Source organism: Zootoca vivipara, chromosome 13, assembly GCF_965207765.1.
Source record: "Zootoca vivipara chromosome 13, rZooViv2.hap1.1, whole genome shotgun sequence".
NCBI lineage: Eukaryota > Metazoa > Chordata > Lepidosauria > Squamata > Lacertidae > Zootoca > Zootoca vivipara.
In genome coordinates, this window is record NC_142596.1 from 34,312,034 (window position 1) to 34,324,226 (window position 12,193).

General features: G+C 39.8%; 1 protein-coding gene across 4 annotated transcripts in view; it reads right to left on the reverse strand.

Moving 5' to 3' along the window:
- SEC14L5 (SEC14 like lipid binding 5) overlaps positions 1–12,193 on the reverse strand; it is a 54,271-nt gene that overhangs the window by 31,674 nt on the left and 10,404 nt on the right. The window contains exons 1-4 of one of the 4 annotated variants that reach the window (XM_088657419.1): positions 3,428–3,482; positions 2,338–2,413; positions 1,259–1,322; positions 377–426 (exon numbers count right to left, since the gene is read on the reverse strand). In XM_088657419.1, the coding sequence (XP_088513545.1) occupies positions 377–426; positions 1,259–1,268 (60 nt within the window). In that variant the 5' untranslated portion in view covers positions 1,269–1,322; positions 2,338–2,413; positions 3,428–3,482. Of the gene's footprint in view, positions 1–376; positions 427–1,258; positions 1,323–2,337; positions 2,414–3,427; positions 3,571–12,193 lie in introns of those variants that run through there. The other 3 variants (XM_088657420.1, XM_035130630.3, XM_060282758.2) reach the window with 3 other exon arrangements.

Here is a 12,193-nt window from a genome sequence, read left to right on the forward strand (position 1 = left end):
AAACTTACAACAGCTTTGTCTAGATGCAACCCTCCTGTATTAACAGCAAATTTAATGACAACCACCTGACATGAGCCATCTGTGTCTAATGGAGCTGAAGTGCACATAGGTGCTTGTTCTGTTTACCAGTGCCTTTGTGTTGAATACTGCAAAACACTCTACAGAAGGAAGTCAGGGAACTGTCATTAGAGATACCAAATGTACTTGGAAACTTTCAGTGCAATGACAACTGCTTTTATCATGCACAACTCCACATGTTAATAGAAAATAGTTCATATGCTTGCCTGCCTCTCTCTCTGAACTGCAGCTTGCAGAGAACTTTAAATGGACTAATTCTGCAGATAAAAGTACTAAATGCCCCAAAGCCATAACTCACAAGGGATACAGGAACATATGTCTCTTCCCCCTGGTGCAAGTCAGATAGATCTGGTAAAGATAGATGACATTATCAGAATAGACAGACATTAGCAGAATAGACTTAGCCACAGTTGTTAAGCCTCTCCTCCCAACTTTGTTTTTCAACAAGATCTGAAGCAAGATGCACAATACACTGGGATTTTCAAAACGCAAATATTTAGAGAGGCCAGGGATGCCAGACCTGAGTGCAAATGAAGGCGGGGAGAGGAATTGCTAAGTTTCCTGAAATCACTTGGTTATTTTAATTAAAAATGAGAGCTGCTCTCAGAGGCATTCAAAATCACCACCAACGTTGGCACAGTGTATTTCTATTGGACCTAAAACCAGATACGGAGGAGGCAGCAAGATCTCAAAGGTCACAGTGTTCAAAGGACCCCTAAATAAGGCAAAAAATGGAAGCCAATTTGTACCATAAAGACATAAGAGGAGTACTGTTGAATCAGGCAAACATCCTTCTAGTCCAGCATTCTGTTCTCACAGTAGCCAAGAAGATGGCTATAGACAGCTCACAAGAAGGATATGACAGCAATAGCACTTTCCTACTTGTAATCCCCTGCAACTGGTATCCAGAGATGTATTGTCTCTAACAGTGGAGGTAGAATATAGAATACAAACCTAATGACTGATATTGATATATAGCTTTATATTCCATGAATCTGTCTAATCCCCCTTTAAATCTGTTAGTTGGGGGCATCACTACATCGTGTCAGAACAAATTTCATTGTTTAACAAGGCACTGTATGGAGAAGTACTTTATTTTATTGTTCTTGTAAATTCCAAAATTCAGTTTCATTGACTAACCCCAGGTTCTAGTATTATGTGAGATGAAGAAAAAACTAACCTCTGTCCATATTCTCCACATCATATATGTTATACACTTATGTTCCTTCCCAGCCCTTATTCACCTTTTTTTAAAAAAAACAACTAAGACTTGTAACCTGTAACTATTGCTCATTTGGGAGTTGCTCTACCCTCTTCATCATTTTGGTTGCTCTTTTTACACTTTTACCAGCTCTACAATATCTTTTGAGGGGCAGCAACCAGAACTGTGAACTGTATTCCAAGGGCAGTTGCACCATAAGTAATAAATTATTTCCAGCCCCTTTCCTAATGGACCCTAAAATGTGATGTGCCTTTTTCACAGGTACCACACACTGGATTAACATTTTCATCAAACTATTCACCATTATACAATAATTATTTCCTGCTCAGTCATCATCAGGTCACACCCCATTTCATGTAAATGTGAAGTTACAATTTTTGCCCCAATGTACATCATTTTACACTTTGCACTGAACCACATTTGCCATTTTACTACCCATTCACCCAGTTTGGAGAGATCATTTTGGAGCTCCTAGCACTCCCTTTTTGTTTTTACCACTGTAAAGCATCCGACATCATCAGTAAACTTGACTACCTCACTGCTCACTCCTAACTCCAAATAATTAATGAAAACACTAAAAAGAAGTGGCCCCAATACAAATCCTTGAGAGAACCACTTCTTACCTATATTCATGGTGAGAACATTCCATTTATTCCTACTTTCTGCTTCCTGTTCTCTAACCAGTTACTAATCCATAACAGTACCTGTTAATCTTATGACTGCTAAACTTGCCAAATCTAATTTTTTACATTCCTTTCTGATAATTACTACAAATAAATTCAGCACTGGATGACAGAGAAGTTAGAAATATTTTTTGTGAAGTTGTGAAATTATGGTACCTTATGACAAGAAACCCAATTACAGGTTGATCCTACAGAAAGTTTAACCAAAAGCACAGATATAAACCTTTCATATACTGCAAATCAGCACATCATAACTCTGGATACCACACAAATCAGAGGCTTCTGAATATTTTTTAGAGCCTCAAGCCTAAAGCTATGAAAGACACCAAAGAAGTAGTAAGAAATACCACTTACCGCCATAACAAGCTCAAATGGGTATTTGTAGACCCTAACAGGAGACTGATATTTTTGCACCATTATTACTTCACACCTGTAATGAAAGAGAACAGAAACCTGTTTTAAAAAGAAATCTACTCTGAACATCACTCAGCAAGCCTGAACAAATGCACTTTAGACTCTTCAGTAGAACTGCTATTTTCCCCTTGGTGATCAAAGCCAGGAGACAGAACAGAAGCAGAGGTTCAACTAAGATGGGCCAGATTTCTAATATGGGTGCCCAAGAAAAAGAAGCCGTTTGTATGTCAGTCCCCAAATATTATAACCCTTTCCTTTTATCTTATGTTTGATGTCGTCATATCACCACCCTGAGACTAATGCTTTTGATTTTAAAGGCTGTTTAAAACAACCACATTCAAATTTGTGCCCAGCTGTGCTAAAGTCATTTGATTTTTTAATAGAAACGGGGGGGGGGGAGAAAAAATCCAGATGCAAGCTAGCATACTTTTACAAAATGTTCCATACACAGTTGGGGAAATTACACCATTCTGACAAGTGACTCTAAACCAGCTGGTTACCTTGCAATGAACAAAAAAGCCCTGTGGGATTGACAATACTCATCTCGGCAGTTCAGTTACCCAAACCACTGGAATTCCTCCATCTGCCCCCATCAACAGCTTTTAGCCCGCACACGCATGCCAGTTACAAGAACCCTGAGAAATAATGAATGCACTCTAACAAAAAGCTCATTGAGTTCCATTCTGCAAACACTGTAGGATATGCTGCCTCCACTATTAATACTAAATGCCCAGGAATGAGAAGTCCAGAAGGCCTCTAGGTTTAACTTTTCTCACAAAGATACCAGGACTGAAAAGGCAAGCCACCATACAAGCAGTGAAATCAACACTGGGAACAAATAGCTAATCAAAGAGAGTTTGAGTCAACTGTGGGAAATGAAAGAGTTAAAAACACATAGGTTCTCTACACCCACCTTCAGGAAGCTCTCCATCTAAAAGCCATTTAATGTTCTTAAGAACTACTTGTACAATAAAGTTCTCTGATAAAGGAGAGGAAAATAGAACATGGTCATTCATGGCCTTAACGATACCTGGAGTTTGCAAATTGCTTTAATCAGTCCATTAATTTTCAGAACTTGTCTCAACACTTCAAGTCCACTAAGCAACCATCTGAGAATTGTGAAGTCCTGGATAAGAGTTATCACTGGTACTACCGGTACACCGATAGGAATATCTAAAAGACAGAGCACATAAAGGCAGTGTTGATGAGTGCTAACAGGACAGAGTCAAGCTGCAGAAAGCTTTGCTGATATCATATAACAGACACCCAAGCTACAAAAAGTGCAGGGTACCTTACAACGTAAAGATGTAAGTCCAATACTTGGAGTGTACAGGGGACATATGAGTAAGTGCTAGCAAAGTGAAGGAATATTATCTGCAAAATAAATTTAACTGTAGTCTGCCTTAACAAAAAAAAACCCTTCCAGTAGCACCTTAGAGACCAACTAAGTTTGTCATAGGTATGAGCTTTCGTGTGCATGCACACTTCTTCAGATACATAGCTCATACCTATGACAAACTTTTGTTGGTCTCTAAGGTGCTACTGGAAGGTTTTATTTTATTTTTTGTTTTGACTACATCAGACCAACACGGCTACCTACCTGTAGTCTGCCTTGCGCTTGCTGACCTACAGTATAAGAAATTCATGTTACATTGCGCAGTCAGGCGGAGTCCCCCCAGCCCCCCAGGGCAGCCCCGAGTGGAATAATGACACAGGACAACGTATTTATGGGATTAAAAATTGGCCACAACTTTATTAAAATTCAGATGTAGGAAGACCTTGGCGCAGGCATTGGGCGTATATCCCTCCCAGCCCCCAGCAGGGGGTGGGGTGATCTTCAGGGTTGTCCAGCATGAGTGGGGGTTGGGCTAACTCTGGAGAACATATGTTCAAGCAGATAGCCCCCCCGCTCGATCGCCGCCGCTGGAAGGGGAGGGCAATAACCAGCCAAGTGGCATCGCCAAATGCCCCCCCTTGATGCCCGATTACGGGAACCCTGTTATCGCCGCCGCAATAGGGCGGGGGGTCACCGCCCCCACGCCCCTCCCCTTTATGTAAATGACTAAAGGATTCCGCCCAAGGCCTGCATCCGCCAAAGTTGTGACGAATTGCTACGGGAAAGGCGAAACCTGCCAATGCAGGGAAAGTCATGTTACATTCTGCAGGAGGTTCAGCATTCTAAGGAAGCCTTGACCTGCCCTGGACTATCAAGCAGCTACCAGTAGCTGCTAAAATGATGGGAAAGCATAGGCAGGCATAAGCCAGCATTTGCACTTTACTGCATTTTGGGATAATGCAACAAGTAAATTCATACAAGTGTATTTCATAAGATAACTACTCTAATCTTTTAATATTTTGCTTGCATTGTACTGTTGTAAAAATTTTGCAGAGCTACACGGCCCTAGAATTAAGTGGATCCTCGACCCAGGAAGAGTCCAGGTATCCTGGCAAGCAGACAAAGTTTAAGCGTCTCCTGCCCACCAAATAACAGAGACCAAACCAGGACGTGCGAAGCAAGGCACTTTTATTTTTGCTGTTGCAACAGGGTCCTTCCTCTCACACAGGAGAACCAGGAAGGAACCCCAAACAAAGATGTCTTGCCCTTAAAAAGAGATTTGAAATTGGTTTCAGCCCACCCCCCAGAAGCATCATCCATATGTCACAGAAGGGGTGTAGCCCAAGACCCCCCCTCCCTAGATTCATCATAGGTACATCATGAAAGGGGAGGTCTGGTGGCAGTAATCTGAGCACCCTGGACCCTGCCCCCTGCCCCCAGAACCTAATCAACAAAATTGAGAGATATTTACATTTCCCTGTTTCCCAGCCAAGTTAATCACACCCTTTTGTCTGGCAGTCAGGTATCAGGATGCCAGGGATTATCACTTTAATTCCTGAGACAATGAGAAGGTTCCCCCCACCCCCCTTCTTCCTTGCAGAGGAACACCTGGTCAGAGAGAGTCAAAATGGTGTCAGTCAGGCCTGTTTTCCTGTGCTGCTTCAGACATGTTTCTGTACATTCATGTACATGTTTTATGAACAATTATTATATATATATATATGACCTCAAAATTCTTATAACAATATCCCCCATTTGGGGCTATAATTTTTCTTAAAAATTGTTGCCCCACAAAAGAATAACCAGATGTGTTGTTTTAGTACTTTGGGAGAAGCATTTCTCAAAAATGGTCTACGTATTTCATTTAACAGGATGGTCCACCAATATTGACTGGAAAGTGCAGTTTGTTTGTTTACCCTTTTGTGTGTTCTTCAGGTGTCAAAAGCTAGCTCTCCTCTGGTTGCACACCTCCATCGTGGCACAACAGCAACAATCCCTGGTGAATCCCCTTAGGGCTTTCATATTGACCATGTCGCCTGGCACCCCCCATAGCTGCCACAGGTTTGGACATGTCATGAGAGAGATGCCTTTGCCTTGGGCTTCCTATGGGCCTTTATTATAGGCTCTGGCCTTGCACTGTAGGGAGTTGCCCAGTTGCTCTTAAAGGAAGAAAGCTACTTGCACCTTGGATACACTTGCCCAATTAGAACTGACCCAATTAGAATTTATACAGCCCCATAAAACATGTCCAAATTAGTCAAATTTAACTCTAAAAGGGATCATTCCTGTTAAATCAAGACATAAATACCTTCATTTATCTGGTGTTTCATGGATCTTGGGGCTTATTCTTGGTAAAATGATTTAAAACAATCTAAAATTGTGTAAGAAGGCTGGCACACTGCAGAGTGCCAGGTGGGACAAGAAAACGTGGTCATAAGTTGATCTAATCTAAATACTGGACTATGCAATATCCTGATCCTTTAAAAGGCATACAATAATACAAAAAAAATCATTGGGACACTATACATTAAACATAAAAAAACAATTAAACACAAAGTTGGTTCACCCCCCCTCCTTGTGGAAATAACATACTGTCAGACATAGTTCAATGTTTCTGTCGAATATCACACAACATAAAACATAATCATATATCAGTTGTATGTCTTGAGGCCATCATGATCTTGAGACAATTCCGGCTGCTTTTAAATCCTAGGGCACAGAGTCTTGAGGTCAAGGAGAGAGAATGTCCTTGCAATTCACTTTCCCCCTTTGTCCCAAAGTCATTTGACACATTTCAGTGTTCCTATATAACACATAATGCACAAAACCTTCAAATTATTAATTATACGCCACTTGTATATCTTGAGGCAATCAGGTGAACTTGAGATAATTCTTGCTGCTTTTGCATGTATCTCCAACAAGGGGGTTTTCTTGTCTGCCTTCGAGTCACTGGGAGGAAGTTAACAGTACTTCTATGCCAGCACTTCTAAACCTTGCTGAAACGTTATAGCTTTCTAGGTCCTCCTTCTTAGGTTGTGATCAAAGAGATAAAATGTCAATTTGGTTTCCTGTAAAACATCCTTTTGAAAATAGGCCTGCAGGGGGTTGGGGTCTGAAGATATAATTAGTTAAAAAATAATAATAATAAATAGTATAATAATGATAAAGTCAAGAAAGGGGAGAATATTCTAGAAATTTCTTCTTGGGAAGCTGCAAAGAATATAAGATCATAGTTAAGCATTTTATTCATCTAAATATTATTATTATCATTCATATTTAATTACTGCTGTTATTGTCTGCTCAGTCAGTTTAATTTACTTCACCTAGTTTGGCTGTGGAGGAAACAAAGGACAAAAATTTTGTTAATTAGGACACAATTGATAAGTTATTAACATTTTCCTTATGTGGTTCTGAATTCTCTTTGAGGTTCACGTATCTTGTTTGAAAGGGATTAATATTATTATTATTATTTACAGGAAAGAATGAGTTAGATGCTACATTTGTATGTACAGAAAGAAAAAGTAGAAATACCAAAAAAAAGATACAAAAATAAAACAATAAAATTTAGATTACCACTCACACAACAATTTTTCAAATGAAATTGGACTTGACACAAAGATATCAGATTTTTTTAAAAAAAGAATTATCATTAAATAATACAAAGACATTATAAATTGGAGAGGAACCTTAAAGATCTGAAGGTGAAATATCCAATTAAGATGGAAAAATGGTAAAATAACGGAAAAAGCTTTGAAATTCATCATAATAAGAAATACTCAGGCAAGACTACCTGACAAAATACAGTCACAAAACAATACCTGGTTATTGTTAGAATAATTTCATAGACATAATGGAAAAACTGATTTAATAAATGGAAGCAGATTATTTATAAGCTAAAGAGAAGCGCCAAAGAGAAATGAAATTACTGTTTGTATCTCCTCACTCCTCACTTTTTCTTTCTTTTTTTTTTTTTTGTGCTGTGGAAGAAAAAAATTGGCAAAACACTCAATCATTGCTACATTAGAAAAGGGAGGGTTATATTAACATAGGGTAATGCTTCGGGGTGAAATGCAAATGAGAGATAAGTATCCATCCTGAGTACCTGCTAGGAAAGAAATGGAGCCTTTTGTTTGCATAGTCTGTCAACTGGTAGACAGCAATTTTCTATGAATTTCCAAGTGTGGAGGGGGCTTGTTTAGGTGGCGTCCCCCCCCCCATTGGGAGATAATTTTGCATTAAGGTTCTGAAAGAATTTCTCTGCACACTGAATCTCAGTATCCTGCTGGAAAGGGAAAATTATTTCATGTGAAAATCAGTCAGGAAATGTTCCTAAAATGTACAGAGTTTTGCATGTTGAACTGGAATTGGCAGCTTCTAAACAGTTGATGGTTCTCAATGGTTCTTTATCTATTTATTTATTTTTACATAAAGAAATTTAAATTTAAGTTTCATGTGCAAAGCATAACCTTGAACCTCTTAATTAATTTATAAACTACTCAAGAGACAGACTTATAGTAGTACTCTGCTATTTATACCTGTGGAAAGAATCTGGCATGTTAAGATTTTGAAACTTGGCAACCATTTAACTTTGATGGACCAGTAACATACATGAGGTTGTTTTCCCTCAGTGGTTCAAAGCTTTACATTAAGAAATTTGAATAATATTTCATGAGCAGATTATAACCTTTTCGCCCCTTAGTTTAAACCTCCTTTTTCTCCTCTATTTTCCTCTTCAAGCTGACATAGCCTCTGTGCATGTACAGAGTTCATGATTCGGCAGTCTATTATACCCCTTTTTTTTTTTTTAAAGTGCTGTACCTCTTGACAACATTACCATCTGAATAAAGGAAGGGAAGGGGAAAGAGTAGATTTTAAAGTAGGGTTAGATTTCAAACAAAAGATAGAAACATAGCAGTGTTTTTTTTTTCAGAGCCAGTTTAAATTCTTTTTCCTTGTTTGGAGTCCTAATACAATTTGATACATTGTTTCTTGTTTCTTGCTGCTTAAGAAGCAGGCTTATAAACCTTAAACTAACTTGGAAGCTGCAATAAAAGTTGGGTCAGATTAAAGTCCTAATGAAGTCACCAAATAAACACCTCATACCCCAGGCAAAATAAATCTTGATTTGCCCCCTTTATCTACAGGGTTCGGGGTGAATTCGTAATTGCAAATGTTTTCGTTTGTTTGTTTGTTTTTAATTAATTTATTACAGCCATGGCAGACTAAATTCTCTGCCCCTTTATCTATGGGTAATATGGCCATAGAGCCAGAATTCATAAAATCCTTTGCATTCTCATTGATTTTCAGCCTTACCAATTCCAGACAAAATTTTCTGGCCCTTTATTTACTTGAACTGTTGGCTGGAGTTTTGCAGTTAAAAAAAATAGCTGACAATATGGTGGAAAAAATAACACCAGACATTCATTTTCAATGCATGATATACCATCTCTACCTCTTTCTGAATGGCACCTCAAACTCTTCATGCCAAACTTTAAAAATCTATCTTTCCATCCTTCTCCACCAAAGAGTAATGCTTGACTGAATTCAGGCCATTTCACTATACCACCAGGGTTTAAACTCACTTTTCAGTGCTTACAAACACATTTTCTCTCCCTCCTTTTTCTAAGTTTGGAAAGGGTTGGAAGGGATCTTGAGTAATCTAGTCCCCCCCTTCTGAAATATGGGGATCTCAACACTATCACTGCCCTTAGGATACACATACATTTGAGTACAGACGCCTGACTGGGAAGGAAACACAGGCTATGCCCTATCACGGAAGCACATGTGTGTACTAAGGGAAAAATAAGGAAGGGGAAGATTAAAAGTACCAACGTTATATAGAAGCCTTTAGCAAACCTTAAGATTGGATAAAGATTGGGAAATGTTCAAGACTTTCATATGTGCTTAAACTTTAAACCTTAATAGACAACGTGATAAAAACTTATATAATCACTCCATAAAAAAAAACAATTACACTCTTGTTCCAACTCTGAAAACCAATAATCTTTCCTTGCCAGAAAGCAGAGCTGGGCTGAATTTCAACCCATCACCACATCAGACACATTGCCTTTCACATAGCTCTAAAATGGGGGTTAGAAGGGACCCTGAGGTCATTTAGTCTAACCCTCTAAGATACAGGATTCACAAGATTTGAATGAAAATACCAACTTTATACAGAACCCTTGAGCAGATGAGTTGTTTTTTTCTTAAGAGACTGATATTAGGAGCCCAACAATAACCCTTCTGTCCAACACAATTGAAGTTAAAACTAGACTCAGATAGACAATTCCTGGCTATGGAAGCTCTACCTTTGACAAACAAATCACCTTTATTGGAATAGCTGTTCAATTTTCCTTTAGTCAATATTCATCTAGTCACTTGGAGAAAGACTCCCCTTTGGAGCCTCTCTCAATAACAAACATTTGCACACCTCATTCTCATATTTATAATGTTTAAGATTGATCGGTTCAACATTGTTTCTATACTAGAAATTTAAACAAGTTGGCAGTTTTAACTATGCACACTTAAGAAGGCAGTCTATGGATGTTGTAGCCAATTTAAACACACCCCATAACATTCTAAACCTTGAGTACATCTCTTATCCACTTATAGCTGGAGTTTATGAACATTTTCAAGTTTAAAATATTTTCAAAGCATTGAGCAAGCATTTTTAAACTTACAGCTCGTTATTTTCCTTCATCCTGCCCCCTCTTTTTACTTTTGGAGAGGAGACAATGGCCTTCTACAGCCTCTTTAAAACAAACCTTTACACACTACCTCCACTCTTTTAAATATTTGCCATGTTTTTGGGTTGATCAAGCCCTTACATAAGATTATTTAAGCAAGCTTGCCTTAATTTTTATATTATTTTAAACTATGCATGCTTTAAAAAAGGCAGTCTGTGGGTGTCATGGCCAAATTTTAAACACAAACCCCTAATTTCCTAAACCTGGATTATATCTCTCATTTACTTTAAAGGAAACAACTATCTATAGCAGACACAAGGAACAGACGCACATACACGTAACAGACAACACAGACAACATGTAACATGCAAACATATATAATTTTATACCATAACATACTTTGCAGGATTCCTCACAAAACTTTTCCCATTCAGAGTTCACCAGGGTTAATTTTAAAGCGGAGATTCACTGTATGTTAAAGGAACCTCCTGGTAGCCATTTCCCCTCATCTGGGTGGTCCATAGTAAATCGGACCCTATGTTTTTTTCTTACAAAGTTTTTGCAATTGGTTCCCTTCAAGCTTGTCCGCCCCGGGGATTTCATGCCAATTTAAGAGAACGAATTGGAGTGGACTTTCATCCTCAAAGTCCTTACCGGAGCAAAGCCTCAGTTGTGCTTTGCCTCGGTTGGGAGTCTGGGAAAGGAATTCCTTAGAGTGGGTTGCACCCATTTTACTTCTGTCTTTTTATACTGCAGTTCTGGGTCCCCGACCCTGTTCCTGGACACTCTTAACTTCCCGAGTCTATGACTCACCCCCACGTCCTAGTGGTGTTCCTGCCTGCCGTTCGCGTGCACTAACTACTAGGCGGCCTGGTGCAGCTAAAACCCTATTGGAACCCTCCCACTGGTCATCAATTGCCTGAGGGTTCCACAGCAACTTCCCTGCCTCTTACACACTAGACTCAGGTCCTACTGAACGCTTGCCTACGCAATGTCAGGTCGGAACTGAGGAATACAGAGTAGAAAGGAACAGGCGCACTTGCATTCCCTGGTCACGGGTCCTACCCAACAAGGGTCGCCGTGGCAGGGGGGCGTCTTCACCCGAAGATTAAGAGCAGAGGAATAGGAAACAGAGCTGGGATAGCCAGATTCCCAGATTGGTAGAAAAGCGACAGTTTGCTCAGACTTCTGCTCAGTTTGGCAGAAGGGAGCTGGGACAGTCTTTCTAAGCTCTGCGTTTAACGTAAAGACTGTTGCCCGGGACCTCAGTTCTACTCTGTAACTGTGCCTGGCAGCCTTGCTGCAACTAAGGTCCAAAGAGGAGAGTAGAAAAGGATAGTCCAAGTGGAGAAATAGATTTTTAGTTGCTGTGGTTCTTAGCTCACCCAAGGTGTCCCCTTTTAATACTCACGACCGATCCTTTCAGTCGAATCCCGTTGTCTCCAGCTTCCAACTGGTTCCTAAAAAAAAACAGCCTTGTCCCTTTAAACGTTGCTTCGTCCTGGGGGTCCCGCTTGGACTCTCAATTACTACCAAGTGCCTCGGGTCCTGAGGTTGGTTTACCCCCCTGCAAAAGAGGCAAGGGCGCGCTGGGCTCCCCTTCCTCAGTGAACCCGGAGCTCAAGGCAAAACTGGGTCCCCGAAGTGGTCGCCAAACTGTTGTAAAAATTTTGCAGAGCTACACGGCCCTAGAATTAAGTGGATCCTCGACCCAGGAAGAGTCCAGGTATCCTGGCAAGCAGACAAAGTTTAAGCGTCTCCTGCCCACCAAATA